At 37.1% G+C, this 21,514-nt stretch overlaps 1 protein-coding gene across 2 annotated transcripts in view; it reads right to left on the bottom strand.

Annotated features, from left to right (window-relative positions):
- The window catches only part of tbc1d8b (TBC1 domain family member 8B), a 71,187-nt gene extending 53,820 nt beyond the window's left edge, over positions 1–17,367 (bottom strand). For both annotated transcript variants that reach the window (XM_051935184.1, XM_051935185.1), the window contains exons 1-6: positions 17,110–17,367; positions 8,407–8,517; positions 6,350–6,468; positions 4,885–5,110; positions 1,655–1,895; positions 1,193–1,400 (exon numbers count right to left, since the gene is read on the bottom strand). In XM_051935184.1, coding sequence (XP_051791144.1) covers positions 1,193–1,400; positions 1,655–1,895; positions 4,885–5,110; positions 6,350–6,468; positions 8,407–8,517; positions 17,110–17,236 — 1,032 coding nt within the window. In that variant the 5' untranslated portion in view covers positions 17,237–17,367. The remainder of the gene's footprint in view (positions 1–1,192; positions 1,401–1,654; positions 1,896–4,884; positions 5,111–6,349; positions 6,469–8,406; positions 8,518–17,109) is intronic.
- Positions 17,368–21,514: the final 4,147 nt, after the last annotated feature.

The following is a 21,514-nucleotide window of genomic DNA, read 5'->3' on the forward strand; positions in this document are numbered from 1 at the left end:
GCTCGAGCAACATTTTTTGCTTCATTTTAGTTAACTTTCTTGTTAAGACTGCCAACCCTCAATTGCATTCTTTACTATTAAACATCTACATTTACTGTTTTTCAGCAGTCAAATCACAAACAGATGAAAATATTAAAGGAGCCAACAGTTTACCACATAACTTGGTCCCATTTATATTAGCGGATGTTCACAAATTATTTTTAAAATATCTTTGGAAAGAAAAAATCTGTCCAAGATGGAAAGAATAAAACACAAAAAAGACATAAAATTAAACAAGTTCAATTATCGGAAGCTTTTACTTAAGCAATTAACTTAAAGCAACAAATAAACAGCTACTGAGGTGCTCCAAGACTGAACTTGACTACACTCAGTTTATAGTGTATGTTACTTATTTCAGGAATTAGTCAACATGGATGGCAAAAACCACAAAATAAAGTATTGTGCTGTCACTAAAATGTAACCACTAAAAAACAATACATTTTTGGAGATTCATTTTCATCTAGTCAATTTACACCAAAATCAGTACCCTTTGTATGCCACAGTGAAGAGATGTGCCTCAGCAATCCATTGGGGAAGGATGTCTCCCAAAGATTACCCAGTGTTGGCCAACAGTACAAGAAAAAAATCACAAACATAGAGTGAATTGTAACTGAAAATTAAAGACTAACAGCAAATGAAATAGCAAACACTATAGGGGTTAGTTATGGGTCAGCTGAATGCATTTTTCATGAACAAATAAATATGAGCAAGGTCTATTAGACTTGGGAGCCCAGAATGTTGACTCTGGTAATAAAATTACACTGTATCCAATCTTGAGCTAATGGATTTGGAATCATAGACATTTAAGAAGTATTTCAAAATTGGGAATGAAACCTGGGTATATCACCATGACCCAGAGTCCAATCATCAGTTGAAGCAACTAAAGCATAAGGTGTACCCAACACCAATGTAATCTAAGGTCAAACCCAGTGCTGACAAGATTATGTGAACAATTATTAATGGTAAGGTATAGGTCATACTAATTATGTGCCTCAGCATGCCTGCATAACTTGTCAATCTTATATTTTGATTTTGACATTAGTGGCATACTGCCAGAATGAAAGCCTGACTACACTGTGCTACTCACATTGGAATACTCATAATGTAAAAAGATATGTCCAGGAAAGCTCAGTTACCAAAAAATTCTTCTCACCTCACGCATTGGAATGATAATGTGACATTGGCTGCCATCTTGGCTTGCAAAACAAAGATAGTTTTCAGATAAACACATTTTTCCCAGCATGTTGTAATGGTTAAACGGTACCCAGAGGAAGCATTCATGGACTTCCAGCAAGTTCTCCTCTCGTGGCAGTCGAAAGAAGGTTCTGAACTGCTCATTGCGAGCACGTGTTTCCAGCCCTCTGTGAAAAAATGAGGAAGTGTTCTTGAGCACAAAAGACTCCAGTAATTTTCTCAGAAACAACATACTGTACATATTAAGCTCCTGAGAAGAGCTAAAAAACAGTATGAGCATTTATGGTGCAAGGTCAGTTTGACTACTTTTGTCTATTCCAAAACTCACAAGTTCTCAGAATAATCCAGAAATGTCAAATTTGCTACTAAAATTGAATAATGCACACATCCCATAATTTGAATGTAAAATAGAATATGTTACCGTTTTGTGATCTGTTGAGGATCATAAAGGGCAGGGTCCCCTTCAAATGTTTCCTTATCAAACAGCCTCTTAATGCTATAGTCTGCAAGCTGCTCCATTAACAGGAAGGTCTCACTAAGGTGCAGGAAGACTGAAAAGTAGTGGTCTTCTCCTCGTGCACATACATGGATGCTCTCTGTTAGAATAACATTGGTGGTTTTTTCCAGCTTTGAAATCTCATTCCAAGAAATAACCAGCTTCACTGTGAAAAAGTAAAAGGAATCTAGATAATTCAAGGAATCACCCACTATATTTGCATAGCAACAATAAAAAAATTCTGGGCTTTCCAACAAGGATGCAGAACACAGGCACCAATTTTATATTTTGTAAAGTATTGTCAGAGCATATCAGCATTGCTTTACCGATTAAAGACTCAAGCAACAGAATAAGGCCAGAAGCTAATTGTAACCCAATTCAAGGGTAGGTAAAACCTTTCACAGATCTAGTATATGCAAGTCAAAAAAGAAATGTAGATCTTAAAATGCAAAAAATAGTATTCTCTTATTCACAAAGGTGAAGAGAACCATTCTGATTTACCTATGTAAGTTCCACTTTACACCCAGCATATTTATTTTTAATTGCATATATTTAAACAAAAATACTAATATTCACATGTAGTTTTGCTGCACTTGCATTTTAAAGTCCAAGATTTCAGCTTGTGGTCCATAATAACTGCACAGCCTTGAAGACATGGTAATGGCAGGTATACTGACAGCAGTGATCCAGCAAAAGTGGTGTGCCTTTTCCGCAAGTACATCTTGTAAGATGATGTTAAGGTGTATTGAAAACGAAGTCCTTTACAGTGGGTAAGAGTGGCTAGATATGAGCTAAAATATATCCATGGTTGCACTCCTTTGTGGCTGTTTTACAAACTTTTTCTTTGGTTCTAACAGTGGGGAAGTTCATTTATAAATACTTAGGCTGGTCCCAAGTGACAAGTGCTAGACTGAAAGAATAATTTCTTATTTTAATGCTAGTCACACAATAATGAAGTTAAATGAACTTCTAAAGTGGAAAGTGAACATTAACATACAGCATTAACCAAAACTGTACAAAGAAAAGTAATCTACTTTTGCAAAAGAGCAAAAAAAAAGCATAACATTAACTACAGCAGAGGAGTAGACTAGCAGATTAAATGATACTATGACAACATAAGGTATGAATTTAAACATGGAAATTACACCACTAAATTAACAGATTAACACAAAATATAAAAGAAAAAAAATATTGTAGCCTACAGGCAAACTGATAAACATCATTAATGATGGACTGTTTTTTTGCAGCTGAAGTGACCCTTGGGGATAGTTTTTTTCAAGAAAGACTGTGGCAGCACTCTGGAATTAATTATTTTAGGAATCAGACCTGTGGTGTTGCCTTGGAAGAAATAAATGGAGATGCCACAAATTGGTAGGGGGTCACTGTCAACAGAAGACTGAGAATTACTGTTGTAGTGAGAAGTGTACAATGCACTGAAGAAGTGAGAGAGAGAGAGAGAGAGAGGGAGTGTGATCATTATGGAGTGTAGGTGTGGAGTGGAACTGGACAAGATGGATGAAGCACTCACAATTGTTTAAACATATTCCAAGAGACCATAACAGCAGGGAAGTGCAAATGGGAGTGGGTTAGGCTGGAGAGCAGCTTTATTATAATAACTAGACATTAAGCCCGTTACAATAACGGGCGCTAGAACAGTAGTGTATAAACATTAGTATGTGGCTGTAATATGCGTCACTGTATTGTGTGCCTTTAATTTTCTCTCGCAGTAATACCTTTCTCCAGCAGGTACTGTGCAGTGCCCCAGAAAGTATTTTAATCAGATAGATAGATAGATAGATAGATAGATAGATAGATAGATAGATAGATAGATAGATAGATAGATAGATAGATAGATAGATAGATAGATAGATAGATAGATAGATAGATAGATAGATAGATAGATAGATAGATAGATAGATAGATAGATAGATAGATAGATAGATAGATAGATAGATACTTTATTAATCCCAAGGGGAAATTCACATACTCCAGCAGCAGCATACTGATACAAAAAACAATATTAAATTAAAGACTGATAACAATGCAGGTATAACAGACAGACAATAACTTTGTGTAATGTTAACGTTTACCCCCCCGGGTGGAATTGAAGAGTCGCATAGAGTGTGGGAGGAACGATCTCCTCAGTCTGTCAGTGGAGCAGGACGGTACTTTATTACTTATCTATCTATCTATCTATCTATCTATCTATCTATCTATCTATCTATCTATCTATCTATCTATCTATCTATCTATCTATCTATCTATCTATCTATCTATCTATCTATCTATCTTTATTACCTATGCCTAGTGCTGGCGTGCCGCTGATTATTGTATGTGTGACATCTCCCCAGCAACAGATTTTATGTGCGCGAAAATAAATCTACTTTTAAAAGTCATCCTATTGTAATATGAAAATTCGTATATTTAGGAAAACCCCTTCAATGACTGGCACTTTACGCTTTACCGGGCCAAGTTTGTTAATCGCAAATCTGACATCCTCAGAGTGAACACTTGCACAACAATAAACACTAATCCCACCTCTTTGGGGAAGCTGGTCTCTGCGTCTCAGTACCCAATATTTTTTTCGTGCGTTATGTTTTAGGTCTTACCTCATTTACTGAAATCCGATTGGATCGGCCGCGCGATATTTTATAGGCCGCGCGATATTTTATAGGTCCCGCCCTATCTGTCTTGTGTGACGCGTCAGGAGGCCTTTGAAGCATCTGCTTTGAAGCATCGCACCGTGCCCCGCGCATGCGCACTTCACCAGAAGACACACACACACGGACACTGGACGCACACAGGGGTTTTATTAAAGAGGATAAATAAATAAATAAATAAATAAATAAATAAATAAATTTCCATCTCAGTGCTCATTATATTATTTTATGGTAACTTAAGCAAAGTGCAACACAAATACCACACATTGAAATATAACAAGAAGAAATTGCAATACCTTTGAACACATGAGAAATAAAGGCTGATTCAGAACAGAATGCTCATACCATGAAAGAGGGTGGTAAAAAGGGGTTTTATATTAGCAAACAGGCATGTTTAAGTTTTGAAATTGTGCCACTTTGTTCAAACAGAATTACTTTCACCTTGTGGACAACTTGGCTCATGTATACTGAAAACAGGTGATCCACAGCAATTACCTTCTGCGCCAAGTAGAAAGGAATAGAAACTAAGAAAGTTGGTGCTCAGGTAAAGCCAGCCTTGACAGGGAACCCGTCCCCTCCAGTAACTACAAGAGTAGTAGTTAATCAGCTTCTCTGACTTGGGCAAGTTGAACCACTTTTCAAAGCGCAGGAGAGCCTCCCTAAATTTCTCTGGATCATCTTCTCTGATGAGAGAAGTCTTTCCTTCCTCTGCGATCAGACCCTGTAAATGTTTTATTTAAAAAAAAAAAAAAAAAAGAGTTTACAAACATTACACCTCATACTAATCAGAAGAGAATATTGTCATACAAAACTAAAAACACAATTTGAAAAGCAACTTTAGAAAACATATTGTTCCCTGCAAATTTATATTACAGATGTATATAATGCTCCAAGCAGCAGATTAGAATCATATGGCACAAATGGAGTGCAGAGTTTTCAAAATGAATCCCTCCAAAAGAGTATACCTAAAACACTCAAGTATATAAATACTATATAACAATTTCATGTCCCAATATGTGTTAAAGATGTCCCTAGAAAATATTTGCTACATTTTTTTTTCTTCCTCGTATAAACAAGCAAGTGAGCAGCAAGGTAATATAATGCTGCCTCACACTTTCAGAAGACTGAGTTTACATATGGTTACTGCCAGTGTCAAGTCTACATGTATACCTGTATGTGTGTAGGTTTTCTCCAAGTCTTCCAGTTTTTTTTCTGAAATCGGGATAGTTTACTCAATGAGGACAGCATTGCTGAGACAGTTTCCAGCTATGCATAAGGCTGTGGTATACATGCACTATGACTGTGATTTGGATAATAATAGGCACCATGATCATTTGTGTGCTACTAAGGGCAACATTTGGTAACAAAAAGTAAAACACTAAATATACTGTATATCAAAATGCTACTAACAGATGGTAAACAGTTCAGAAACGTTCTGCAGAGGCTTAAATTACTGGTTGCAAACACACAGGACTTTAATCATGTTATACTGCAGCAAACAAAATCATAAATGACAATTATCAGCAAACCGCTCATCTATATAATTTAACATTGTTGCAATACTGTAATAAATTCATTATTTTATATACAATCTAGTTACAATATTAAACTATCAGACTGAAGAGAATGATTTTTAATAAGTGTACTTTACAAAATAATGTAGTTTTCTGTGTCATAAGGGTGAAACATAACAATACAAACCTTAAAATATGCTATTATGGTAAATTTCCTTCAGTATTATAGTATTTAATTTTGTATGAGTCTCTTGTGTGAATCAAGAGTTTTCTTGTAATAATTCAGCATAACATTTTATACAGTCGCTGTGGAATTTGCATGCTTTCATGTGATTTTCACAGGATATTCTAAATTTCCCACAATGCCCCAAAGAATGTATGTTACATTAAATGACAACTATAAACTGGCCCTTCATGAGTGAGAGAGTTCTCCTTTCCGCACATACCCGTATTTTGCCTTGGACAAAGCTAGTGATATCCTCACTGGAGTCAAACACTGAAAGAGTCTTCATAACATTGTGCTGTAGCCACTCCCAGTGATGCTCAATCTCTTCTTTTGAGGCACCTACAGTACAAAAATATTATATATTTTCATTCATTAATCAGGAAAGGCCAGTGATTTACAGATAAAACAAAGATGGGTTCATGTGAAAGAAGAATCTCTGGTAAGAGTGATGTGAGAAAGGAAAAGAAACACAACAAAATTTTATAAAAAGTTTATAGAGAAAAATAAGTTGACAAAAAACTTGCATAACCCAAAATCCTGTTCATATCGACAGATAGTTATTTAAAGACTGTACTCTTTAACTTGGCTGGACTACCCAATAACTCTAATTTAAGTTTTACATACAGTATACTTTTTCTGAAAACAAACCTCTAGAAAGGATGACATCTAGCAATATGACTGGCAGTATTTTTCAGTTCTTTAGCAAAGTACATCTATTTCCATTTTAAGAAATGTTTTATAATGTGATAATTCCCTCATGATATCTGATTAATGACTGTTTTTTTATCAAAAGAGTTATAAACAGCAAAAACATGCCAATCTATACAAGGGCATGGCTATAAGCATAGTTTTAGGCAATGTAAGAATCTAGTTGAGGGTCTTCAAACTCAGATTTACTGAAGGCTAAAATAACAGTTATAACAGCTGGGGCTAGAATATATAAACAAACAACTAGCACCAAATTTGTACAAATAAGAGACACAGATGCCTCTCTGTTCATTATAATCATCTATTATGAATCACAGTTTGTTATTATCCCAGCTACGGCTAGAATATATAAATAAACAACTAGCACCAGATTTGTACAAATACACACAGATGCCATTATAATCATACTGTATATTATGAATCACATATACCTTGAAATCATCTTCTCTCTTTCTCAGATTTTCTTTTCTTAGACATTGCAGTGGTTTGGGAAAGCTACCAGCAGCCATGTAACCAAAATCAACATTGAGTAAAGAACTTACATCAGCGGATATATTTGAATGAGAACTGCAATCTGGGCCCTTGCTAGAATTTGTAGCTAAGGCATAGTACATCTGTTTACACCTACTGACATGCATCATGAACAGATGGCACTTAATCACATTAAAAACAGTTGTAAATAAGCTGGTGATGGATCACAGTCATACAGACCACATTTGGAGCTAATCAGAAATGGATAGTGATCAAAATTAACATGATTGCATATTCAAATGTGTTTTCTGTCCACATACAACAACCAAGTTCGGATAGCCACAAAACGGCCCTCACACCTGTGCAGCTTTAAAAAGTAAGCATAGCAGCAGCAGCTGAAGTTGGTATACTATGAGACTGTTTCATCTTTGGCAGCATGACATGTTACCTTCTTGTCATGTTTTCTTGTAGGGTCATTACAAGCAGTCAGTTTCCATTTCAACTACAAGTCAGCGGCTGCAGCACGATGTGCTATGCAGATACAGTAAGCCCAAATAGACCAAAGATATATACATACATATACTGTATATATATGAAACAAAGGGGGGGGGGGGTCTTTGAGTAAGTTAACAGTCAACATGAGCCGTTTGTAACATGTTTTAAAGAGTAATGAAGGAGGCTGCTTTAATATAGTCCAAGAGCCCCCAGATATTGAGACTGACAGAGCTGCTCTAGTTGATCTGTTAATGCTGATAACAATAAGAAGGGAAGCAACAAGAGCAACTCTAACACTTCAATGTACTTCTGTCACTTCAATATACTTTTTGACCAAAAAAAGTCAATCTATAGAGAAACGTCTATATATTCCGTGTTCTTTGTCACCAGCATAAAAGTAATTTTTCCAATTAGAAATCAATTCAAATCAATCAATTACAAAAACAAGCACAAGTGTAAATGAACTTCCTGACACTTCTATTTACTTGGACAAAACTTTCTGTTAATGTTGAGAAAAAAAGGTATCTAACCAACAAGATGTCAGGATGACATCATATCCCTTAAGCACATCTTCATTAACTTTGACAAGGTGACTTAACTTACCACAAGCTATGGACCAGTAGACTTGGGAGTCAGGTGTTTGATGCAGAATGCGATATGGTGCAACTTTGGCTGTTGAATCCATCACTGCATCCAGCGTGCCAACAAGAAGACCTGTTGGACCAATTACAAGAAATACCTAAAGCGTCCAGATATGATAGACTTTGTACATTTTTAGAAAATAAATAAAATAACCATTTTTTCCACTCACAAAAAGAAGAAAACTGAAATATCACTTTGATGGTATAATTAAGACGGAAGCTATTAAGGCAAATCAAACAACCACTTGCCTATTGCAGCAGTTGGCAGCAAGACATGACAACCATAATTACACATAAGATCAGAAGAAGCAAGTATTAAGACTATAAATGCAGCAAACTAGTTATAGCTGATAAAGAAGATTTATACCATTTTCATATATTTCAGATGCAAAATATAATCAAATGTATTATTTATTAATAAACTAAAGCAGATTAATTTGGATACAATGCTGTTGCAGACATGGTGAAAATAATTTAAAAATACTAGGTTTAGGCTAAGGAGTCACTATGGAAGAGATGAAAGGTCCTTGTCAGATATGTACATCTTAAGGCATATAGGAGTTCATTTAGAATTGCGCCAAAGATACAGTTTTTACAAAATATATAATGATTTCCCATTCATCTGCCTTTTGCATTGATAGGACAGGTAAAATGCAGCCTCTTACACACTAAGCGGCCCAGTACCGGGCCAAGTGATCGTTTAAAAATCTTTTGCTATATCATACAGGTTCATACATCAACATAAACAATACCTCGTTTGCAAGCGATGGGTGTCGACTTCACACTCCTGGTAATAAAATTGTTACAATATTTATGGTTGACCTTTAATCTGAAATGAAATCATACATGTGGAGTTTCATAAACTGTCATAAAAATATTTGAAAAATTATTTAGTATAAGGAATACCCAATTGTTATGCATCAATCAAAAGGTCCCAACCAATATATTTCAACAAATGTGGTCAATCCTCCCACCGACTAAGCAAACTCAAGCTACAGGCTGAAAAGCACACCACAATTCTGATTTTTCGTGTGCTCTCACATATTACTTCACAAAACAACAGCAAATAACTACAACTGACACATCAGTACTTCCAGTAGATGTACAAGCACGTTATTGTAAAACATATCCAAGCACATTATTGTATGATGCATCAATCATGAGATATTCTCCAAAAAAGAGGAGGCGCAAGGCCACCTTTGGCAAACACAAGCTCACATTTCCGAGTCATTAGCTCAGACTCAGTAAGTCATACACTCGCAAACAGGATGGTAGCAACTGTGACATCTCCAATGATACTGTATGTAGATGTTCATATATGAACATAATTAGACACAGCTGAGGGCATGCATAATGAACTAGAAGTCTCTCAAAGGCACACGACGCCTCAGCACATAAAGAGTAGTAGATCATCGAAGGTCATCATTGAGCATCATTTTCACTTATTTTTCCAGAAAAAATGGCTTTAAGTCAGCCAAAACGCACTGTGAGTGAGTTTTTGGGGGCAATCTAGGAAAACATTGATAAAGACCTGGTTGATTTTGAAGTCTGACACAGACAGTAGTTCAGAAAGAGAGCTGTGTTAGTAAGTAAACTTGATATATCAACTACTACTTTATGTAATTCATATTTAGCATCATTTTGATTGGTATAGATCGATGTTACTCAAAATTATTATGTACATTATGTGTATGTATATTACATTACATATCTCTTCATCTCAGTTTATTAATGTTGAATGAAATTGTCAACACAAAGGCGTTTATATTTTTTACATAAAACTGTTTTGTGTTTATGTGTGTGTGTTTGTGTATATTTATGAGCAATACTGTTTTTATTTATATATGTGAGTATGTATAGTTGTTGTTACTGTGTTGTCTTTGTGTCATTACTCTTTTACAGTTTATTGCATTTTGAAAATTTATAAAATTTACAATTTATAAAGCTGATGGTTGCACAGAGACCAGCTTGTTGAGGACTAGAAGCCTCCACAGAAAAAAAGTTTAGTACTATCCTCCCTCAAATATGGCCATGGTGATAGACCATCAACATCTGGCAAAATAAGACCCAGCTTACTCGTGAAAGCATCATACCCAGCCAGAAGTACAGGCCCAACTCTTCCTTCAACTCCAAGGTCCAGCCACTTACCAACAACCTCACAACCCAGGAAGGCCACAAAAAAGACCTGCAGAGCTGCTGGTCAACCTGAAGATATGTGGCACTTGAGGATAGGGGAGGGGCACCCATGGTGCCAAATGCTGTAACTATTTATTTCTCTATGTTTTCAATATAAACTTTTAGACAGGTACAGTTGACATGTCTGAGAACAGCTCAGAGGTGAACAAACTACCCTGACATTGCCTTTGAAAAAAATTACAGTTAATGCCCATTTTTTTCCTAGTGTAGAAGTGGTTTCTAAGTAAACGAATGTTTAAATTTGACACAAACATATGAGAAGTTATCTGTCAGGCTTTAGTGAAAAATTGACTGTAACACCTTTACTTTTTGATTAATAAGGCTTTAATTTGGGTAGCCCTTAACCCCCTCAGGCACAAATTACTGAAAAATGTCCCCAGGGTGTAGGAGTTTTTTTTAAGTATAGTACATATTACCACATACATGCACAAAGAAGTTGGTCAACTTATTTCTGTCATACAGCAGCCATCCTTGTTTTACTAAATTTCAGCTGTTGCCATCAGGCTTCAGATTTAGGTTCCTGAGAGTAAAGATCAACATATTTAAGAATTCTTTTATTCCTACAGCTATACAAATTGTGAATTCTGCTACTTGTAGAGTTGCTACTAAACTAAACTATGGGCGGAGTGGTGGCTCTGAGGCTAAGGATCTGCGCTGTATCCCGAAGGTTGCCGGTTCGAATCCCCGTCACTGCCAAAAGAGATCCTACTCTGCTGGGCCCTTGAGCAAGACCCTTAACCTGTAATTGCTCCAGGGGCGCTGTACAATGGCTGACCCTGCGCTCTGACCCCATGGGGTATGCGAAAACTAACAAATTCCTAATACAAGAAATTGTATAAGGCGAAATAAAGAACAAAGCAAAATTCCGAATTACTTTTTGTGTAGTGTTTAAGGTAATTATTCTTCCTTGTACTAATCTTAAGTGTGTATACTCATGGTAATACTAGTTTTTCAGCTGTGGCTTTGCTTATTTTTTGTACCCATGTAACAATGCCTTCTATTATGTACTTCCTGCTGCAAACAAATTGCCTTCTGGGATAATAAAGTCTACCAAAATCTAAATCCAGAGCCATTTCACTTGTAAAAACCTGTGGAATGAGTGTAGGAAGTTCACTACATTTCAGTGATCGCTGCTCACACGTACACTACCTACTGCATATCCTGAGAGCTGCTGAAGTGATGTTCATGTTATAAAACACATGAAAAACCAGGCTATAATTATAGCAGTAACACAATTCAAAAGAATGACCAGCCCATGATGACAAGGATGAAATTACTGTAGTTGAAAATCCTGACTGCTGGACAAGCACAATAAAACTTGTGCAGATGTTGACAGGATTTTTATTCTGTCGATTTGAAATTAAACTCCAGCATTCAGAAAATGACTGCACGACATGATATGGAATGCAATTATGTTTCCAACATGAGTTTAAGATAAAGGAAAATGTAATGTATCTTGTGATTTCGTACATTTTACAAATTTCATTAATGATGTTTACATATTAGCAACAATATATATTAAACTGTAATACCTGCTATAATTCACACGTTTCTTGTTGTAACATGTCAAGATGAAGGAAACTTTATTCAATTCAGTTCCATTTATTGTTTATTTAATTAATAAACATTACAATATTTAAGTACATAAACATTCAGGGTAGTATTCCACAACTAAAAGCTAATGAGAAAGAGTTTATACCACTTAATATACTTTTTAAAAGTGCTTCAGCTAAGCTTCAACAAGTAATTTGCATGTATTCAAAATCTGCTGCTGTTCTGAATTTCCTGGCATTCTTTGTTCATCACAGAACACACACTACACTCTTATTGAATATCATATCTTCAAGATATATTTCATTGAACAATAGAACTGCCAGAGGACTAAGGGTGTGTGCCATGACAATATGCATGTGTACAATGTTAGAAAACTCAAACAAAGGAGCAGAAGCAACTGGCTCTGCTAAAGAGGACAATTCTGTGGCAAAGTGTTTACAATGCAGGTGTAAAACTCATTACTCCTTTGTCAAAACTACTTAGTGTTAAGAACAAAAGGAGGCATTATGTTTTTAATTTCTCAGACAAAGACTAACCACAACTCTTTTATCCAATTTTAATCAATTGTGGTTTCATTGATTTAAAATAATACTATTCAATTTCTGTCTATACATTTTCTGAAACTGGTGAGCATGGTAGTGCCGTGGTTATTACTGCTGTCTAATGGTTCCAGAATCCTAGATTATTCTCCCACATCCCCAAAATCATGTGTGTGCATGTGTGTGTGTGTGTGTTAGGCTAATTGGTGACCCAAAACTGGCCCCTATGTCTGAGTGAGTGTGGGTGTGTGACTGTGTGAGACCCACAGATGACTGGTATCACATACATGACCCTGAAATGGATTAAGTGGGATACAAAATGTTATATTATGCTCACTTCTCTTTTAAAAAATAGGTGGGTGAGGGGAGTATCAGCCTAGTCTAACAGGAGCAAACGCAGGATGTGAGGTGAGCGAATCACAGGGCGTGCTAGTATGTATCCAGAGTAAGCTGAAGCCAATTTAGTATTGTCAATAAACCTAACATCATGTTTTTAAACCATGAGAGGAAAGCTACATGAACACAGTGAGAAAACACAAAGACAAACTATACAGAAGTCACAATAGGCCCACCTGCTGTAGTCAGAGGGACAATAGGTCAAAAAGCCTCATTAGAAAAAGTCTTCAGATCATGGATAACACTGTTACTCTAAGGAAGTCTCTTTTTAGATTTGTTCATTTGGCAACTTTTGTATAATCAGCCAGGAAGCAAGTCAGGGTTCAAGAAATTTAAGGTGTAAATGATTATGTCTACTCCACTTTGCCCTGGACTTTCGAGTGTAAAAAGTAGAATACTTTATGTTTCGTGGTACTAAAACAAAGTAAAATATTTGCTTTCACAGAAAGCTCTTCAAACACAAAGCAAAAGAAATGAAGGCTGGATCAATATTATTTACATTCTACATTTGTTACCTTGTTTTAATAAAAGCAAGAAGTCAGAACCTTAAATAAACATCACAGAAAAAAGCAAGGCTCAGAGTATGTAAAAATGGTATAAAAACAGCAAATTAAAAAATGCTAGCTCACATTGTCTCATACCATTAGGAAAGAATCTAGGAATCCCTTGGGAAAATGCTGGGAAGATCAAACAGCAGAGTCCCCAATCCACCCCCGCAATACGTGCATATTCAAGCTTATACAGAATGGGAAGAGTAAGGTGAGGGACTGAATGTCTGTGTGGAGCCCTCATATAAGCAAACTAGTGATAAAAAGGTAGAAAGGCAAAAGAAACCATGGTGGCTCACAAATGTGAGATATTCTAAGCTCTATTATTAAACAGTTGTAACTAAAATAGCACCTGATCAGAAGGGTAAAGTGAACAATCTCAGAATAGAATGGCATTAAATTACAATCAAAGAACAAATGAATACATGCATACATAAACAGAAGCCTTTCATACCAAAGAGCACTGCATCTCTGGAAAAAAAATACTTTCTAATAAAAAAGGCTAAAACAATCTGCACTCTGAATCTATTTTCATTTATACTGTCAATAAAACTGGCATTTATGACCTGCATTTCCCTCGTTTGCAAAAGTGGGCCATTTCTTTCAAGGGTGTCTGCATTTTCCAAAATGCAAGGATCATATGAACAAATTAACACAACACCACGATACAGAATCAAATACATACATCATGCTTCCAAGATAGATTGTTTATCTCCTCACGTAAGAGATGAAAGCCAATCTGTGCCAAAAGAATTTCCTATAATGAGAATATACGATAAAAGCCATCAGTTTTCATGTGTAATAGAAACTAAATATTTTTTGAAGCACACACTTTCCCTCCTGGCGAAACATTAAACAGGATTAAAATAACAGAGCATTTAGTGTTTCTCAAGGCTTTGCAGTAAGCTTTTGTAAAAGAAAACAATAAGCATTGCCATGACTTTGTTATGCTCCATCCTGATCCTCATACATCTCACAGGTCTAAAAACTATAATCCTAGGGCTTCATCTGTCCGTACACTGGGTTGTACAGTAGTGGAATTCACATCTTTACATCTGCAGTCTTTAGTATTTGAGCCAGAGCCTGTCAGTGACCTGTGACACATGATCCTACTTGTTTGCAGTAAGCACCTCACAGATTCTATGATCTTTAGAATTGACTGTATCATTTTAGGTAACTAAAGTCATCTTGCCCATAATGGCAATCTGTTGTAAAATTCATGTATCTCTACACCATTACCTTACAACTTTAGGTACAGTATAATGGATCTTAAAGACATGGCTTCATCTTAGAATGTGATCAAATTAAGATTAAAAAACCTTTCATTATTATTTAGATTCGTGTACTGTCAGATTTTATGCAGTATGTCCTCTTCTCCATGTTTCCCCATTTTCACATCTATACATAAATCTTTGGGTTTCACCTTCTACCTTCCTTACACATTAACCCAGTACATTCCACTACTGTTGACGCCATGATCTGTGACATTAATTACATTATTACACTTTTTGTTACTTGGCCATGAATGTTCTTGTGTTTCTCTCTTTTAGGTAGCATTCATAAACGAAGCTGCTTTGACAATGTTCCAAAATAAACTTTTATAAGTGTCTGGCATAACAATGGATTGTCCATCTCTCTGTCAATCTCTTCTCTTTGGTCTTCAATCTACCATTTGCAGGCTTTGCACTAAAAAAAAAACACTTTTGGCTCAGATTCTAAAAAAGAGCAGCACAAAATCAACTCATGTTTTGCTTTTCTGCCAGCCATCACTGCCCTCAGTAAGCAAACAAAACAGAGAGACATCTTTCGTAAACATAAAGAAGATATAAAAGAACCTCAAACAAGGGCTGACTAAGAGACAAATGCAGGAAAATAGCATTAAGAACAAAGGGAGAGAGACAGAGAGAATTCAAATTCAATCTGGAAACACACAATGTACCTCATTGGATTCTGAAATAAAAAGATATTAGATTTCAAATAGATCACAAACATACAATTGTAATGCAATAATGAAAAAGACCAGAAAAAGAGAAAGACATCCTGACCAAGCATCAGGCTCCATGACCACATCCTGACCTACACACCCAGGAAAAACAGAAAGACATGAAGAGCAAGGAAGTACAGAGCACGCAGTCATTGTGAGCACTGACATGGAATTCTTTACATCTTGCCCTAATTACCAAGGAATTATCCCAGCTGAATTTAAAAAATTATATTAAAAAAACAAAGAGAAACTGAAAACAGTATAGCAAAAAAATTAAGGTCCAGAAGTAACACTGCAGAACAGGCTAACCTGTCATAAGACTGAGGGAGAGCAACCACACTGGAGGATCATTATTGATAGTAACATACTCAGAGGAGCTCAGTTTTGTTTTGTTTGTTTTAATTTATTTATCAGTTAGGCTTTGCATAATCATCATTGGTATTACATTATTAAAGCTATGGAAACATTAAAGCTTTTTGAACTTTGGGTAAAAAAAATGATTAAAAACTGAAATCAAAATGCTAATCCTAGTAAACTTCCTCGTGTTCCTGGTGTATACCTATGCAAGACTTTGCCATGGAAAGCATTAATTTTCTGATATATGTGTGTTCTTCAGAGCCTTTGGCTCACTCTCACACATATCCATTAGGTCATCTCAAACTCTGGCACGATTTAGTAAAATTCAACATGTAATTAGTTAAGATCTCATTATCACATTCATTTGCCAACCAGTATTTTACTCTTCTATTAATATGTTACTTAGCTTCTGCAGTTCAGAGTGATATATGTCTGCTTCAAAGATCTGTTTTCACAAAGGATTAAAGAACTATCTGTATATATTTTTTTGCTTTCACAAACTATTGTTTGTCTACTGTGAGGTTTCTTCAGTATCATAAGGCGATGTTTGATTGCATGTAAAGACTGACATCTTCAATTCTATGTCTATGCCAGTCGTTTTTGCTTCTATGTTATCAGTTATTCACCTGTTGTCTGTACTTTCCTGACCAATGATTTGATAACCTTAAAGAAGTATATGTATTTAATACTCGTCATTAGGGTAAATGATAGGTCTGATTGTATTTAAAGTGTAAATTAATAATCTAGCTTTGGACGCCTTGACATAATGAAAAATGCGATATGGAAACAATACTCGTCTCTTCTAACACAGAACTGCGGCTCTCTTCAGACCAAAACATAATAACTTCGTATTATTGTCATATATATCCACTGTCCTAACGCATCTGTCATCTACAGACTGCTGTCACCTTCACAACTGTCACGTCCCTGAGATTTACAACCTGTCACGCGTGCGTCCCATTCATCGTCATTCGTCTTATACCAGTTCACCTAGCAGGACGCCAAGGTGCAGATGTGTATTGACATACATCTAATGTCAGGATATACGTTCTAATGCCCCAGTCTGCGCATCCCCGCAGTATTATCCGTACCTGCAAATCGACCTCCTCCGTCACCATACCCCCGTCGCCGCTGCAGCACGAAGTATTCATTGGACTTCTCCGTCACCCAGAGCTTCAAGGCGTTTTTAAGCAGCACTTCCTCCGGTTTCAACCACATTTTTACAGTTCCTCTACCTTCAGTTCGTACACCGCGGCACTCACCGCTATGCCCACCTACTCTCCATGGTTCTTACTGTTGACAGTTGAATTTTTGCCCACGTAAGCAACGATTGTGCCAAGGAGATTAGTCGTCTGGGAAATGAAGTCCTGCAGGCATATCCCGCGCAAAAGGGGTGGCGGTCACGCGGCGCGCTCACGCGCATTTGGACTACATATCCCACAATCCCTAACCACGAACGTGCGCGTTGCTCACCAAGGAGGGAACCGTACTCCATACTACGGTGTTGCATTTTTTAAATATGTTTTTTCACCTCTCTGCATATATGTATGCAGAATATGAGGTTCGCTTTTATGAAAGTGTTGTGTTCTGCTTATTAACATAGCAACTACTGATGTCTAACTTTATAATTTTCAATAGAGCTACTAAATAATTACTGGAATACAATTAATACTGCATTTATTATGACTACAGCCTTCATGGCAAGTTTATATAACTGTTACCAGTGGAGTTTCAAAAAATAAAAGAAATGTTTGTGTCTATGTGAATTTCCCCTTGGGATTAATAAAGTATCTATCTATCTATCTATCTATCTATCTATCTATCTATCTATCTATCTATCTATCTATCTATCTATCTATCTATCTATCTATCTATCTATCTATCTATCTGCATGTCTGTCCTGTTCATAGGTCTGTTATTTCTGTCATTCCATTTGTAGTAATAAAAATGCTTTACATTTATCATTCCAACAGCTGGCACATCACAAACATAGTAATGAATTTTACTACCTGTGGTGGGTTGGCACCCTGCCTGGGATTGGTTCCTGCCTTGTGCCCTGTGTTGGCTGGGATTGGCTCCAGCAGACCCCCGTGACCCTGTGTTCAGATTCAGCGGGTTGGAAAATGGATGGATGGATGGATGGAATTTTACTACTACAAATGATTGTGATGCACCATCTGTTGGAATGACAAAAGCAATGCATTTTATTACTACATGCATTACAGAATACACTCCAATAAACTGTGCACTGCAAACATTAATTCTGAGGTCTAATGCTGTTGATTACTTAAATTTCAGCCTGTCTTAGACAGGTAGCACAATTAATATATACTTGTATATACTGCTCAAAAAATTAAAGGAACACTTTGGATCTCAATGGGAAAAAATCATGCTGGATATCTATACTGAAATGGACTGGGTAATGTGTTAGGAATGAAAGGATGCCACATCATTTGATGGAAATGAAAATTATCAACCTACAGAGGGCTGAATTCAAAGACACCCTGAAAATCAAAGTGAAAAAATGATGTGGCAGGCTAGTCCATTTTGCTGAAATTTCATTGCAACAACTCAAAATCGTAGTCAGTAGTTTGTACGGCCCGACATCGGTTGTGACCATGCTCCTAATGTGACGACAGATGGTGTCCTGGGGGATCTCCTCCCAGATCTGGACCAGGGCATCAGTGAACTCCTGGACTGTATGAGGTGCAACCTGGCAGCGTCAGATGGACCGAAACATAATGTCCCAGAGGTGTTCTATTGGATTTAGGCCAGTCAATGGTATCAACTCCTTCATCCTCCAGGAACTGCCTGCATACTCTCGCCACATGACGCCGGGCATTGTTGTGCACCAGGAGGAACCCAGGACCTACTGCACCTGCATAGGGTCTGATAATGTGTCCAAGGATTTCATCCTGATACCTAATGGCAGTCAAGGTGCCGTTGTCTAGCCTGTAGAGGTCTGTGCGTCCCTCCATGGATATACCTCCCCAGGCCATCACTGACCCACCACCAAACCGGTCATGCTGAACGATGTTACAGAGAACATAACATTCTCCACGGCTTCTCCAGACCCTTTCACGTGTGTCACATGTGCTCAGGGTGAACCTGCTCTCATCTGTGAAAAGCACAGGGTGCCGGGCAGTGAGCACAGGGCCCACTAGACAATGTCGGGCGCTCAGGCCACCCTCATGAAGTCTGTTTCCGACAGTTTGGTCAGAGACCTTCACACCAGTGGCCTGCTGACAGAACATTAGAACACTCTAGACGAGAACAGGCCATTCAGCCCAACAAAGCTCGCCAGTCCTATCTGTATGCCTTACTTACACTTTTGCAAATTCTGCATGTGGAAAAGACAATTCAGTCTAGCTAGAGACCTCCAAAGCTCTGCGCTCTGGACCTTGCATTATACATCAGTGATGTTATGTGATATGCCCTGTCCTTTGCTCCTTTCTCAACATGCCCATTTCAAGGCAACCTTTGCTCTTTGTTTTCATTAAACATTCTCACACTTTGGTTAAGATTACGGTTGTGAGGGGGTTACCTTAATTAAAGCAATGATGACTATTGAGTGAACTTGGCTTGTAGTAGGCATGTCTTGAAATGGGGATGTCATCTAATGCTGCAGGCCACAGCCAGGCCCTTTCAGAGTTTCCACTGTATAAATCATGTGTCGTAAGCACATAATCTGCCTCTTGGCAGTTCAACAGAACTCCTGAATGACAGAGCTCCAGAGGTCTGCATCTAGACCCTTGTCAGGAAAAGTGAGTACACCCCTACATTTACGCTACCTTAAATACCTAAAATTAGAATCATGTTCAAATTCTTAGAATATCATTAAAGAGGATCTTGTTTGAGCCTGTCTTTTTTAAACCTCAGACACTTAGTTTGGTTTGCTCTGTGTTTTAAAAGTGTTTTGTTATCACCATGTCTCGATCAAAAGACCTTTCTGAGATCTTCCCAAAAGCAGGTTATAGATGCCTAAGAGTCAGGGAAGGGATTTTAAAAGTTCTCCACACAACTGGAAATCAACTATTCCACAGTTTGAAAGATCATCTAAAGTTTAAATAACTGCCAGCTTGTCCAGACCTGGCCACCCCAGCAAGCCCAGCCCATGAGCAAAGCGCAAGATATGGAAGAGAAGTCTCTAAGAACCACAGAATTTATTCATGGGACCTTTAGGCAGCTCTTACCACTGTTGATGTCAAAGTGCATAAGTCTACCATTAGAAAGAGTCTGCACATGGGGGGTGCACCAGGTTTAAACGTTTGCTGTTCCAAGAGAACATCAAGGCAAAGCTAAAGTTTGCCGATGAACACCAAGGCAAAGACCAGGACTCATCAAACAATGTGCTCTAGACAAAAATGGCAAAGATAGTGGTATTTGGCAACACTACCAGTAGATATGTTTAGTGAAACCCAAAGACAGCATTTGATCAGAGGAACCTGATACTAGCTGTAAAGTATGGTGGTGCAAATGTTATGTTAGGGGCTGCTTTGCCACATCAGGGCATAGGCAGCTTATCATTACTGTTCATTGTTCAAGAGGGTGCTTGTGGACAATGTGAAATCATCTGTGAGAAGACTGACAATCAACCTAAACTGCAGCTTGCACTCACTCACTCCCCACACAGCCTTCTGAGTGCAGGTGTTCTTTACTTCCAGGCCATGTCACTATCTGATCTCAGCTTTGGGTCTATTAGCTTAGTAATCTGACAGAGGGCCTGCCAGGACACAAATTAAGCTATGACTTTAAAAAGTTAAAAACACATTGTTCACATCTCTTTTACCACTCCCATCACATCTTTAATGTATGTTGGGATAAGCACTTCCATGATGACTGTGCTGTCATTAGCACTAATGGTGATGACGTGGATTCTTTTATTTTTGTAATATGACCTATAGTTTCAGCACAGGTGTAATCAGGTTTATGAATAATGTATATCTTTACACTGGTAACTTTTCTTTAGGGTTAACATTTCTGTTAGAGGACTTTCACTTGACTGCCATATTGTCAAAAATGATAGAAATAACTATTTCTGGAACTTGTGTTAATGGATGAAAGAGACATGCTCTTTTTCATCTCTGATCTTAATTTCCCATTTAGATATGTTACTATGGTGCTTAAGGATTATTTTTCCTGTAATGTTTTCCTTTCGGATACAAGGTGGTTCATTGAATCTCTACATATTATTCAAGTTTATATTTTGGATAAACAGCCACACGCTACATCCATACACTCTGTCCACTGCTGGTGAGTTTAATTAGCAAGTACAGTAGTTTAGAAAGGTCTGGAAATGAAAAAAGTACCAATTAATTTTTGGTTTTTCTTAATAAGTATTTGTTTTATTTTTAAGTTGTTCACTACTGTAGAGTTCAAAAACAAAACTTTAAACACTTCATGCAATTTGCAAATACAGTTCAGGATCCAAGTGTGAACTGGGCATTGGTCCATTGTGGCGGAAACACAAAGCAATTCATCAAAATAAATTGATTG

This window comes from Erpetoichthys calabaricus, chromosome 12, assembly GCF_900747795.2.
Source record: "Erpetoichthys calabaricus chromosome 12, fErpCal1.3, whole genome shotgun sequence".
In the NCBI taxonomy this organism is placed as follows: domain Eukaryota; kingdom Metazoa; phylum Chordata; class Cladistia; order Polypteriformes; family Polypteridae; genus Erpetoichthys; species Erpetoichthys calabaricus.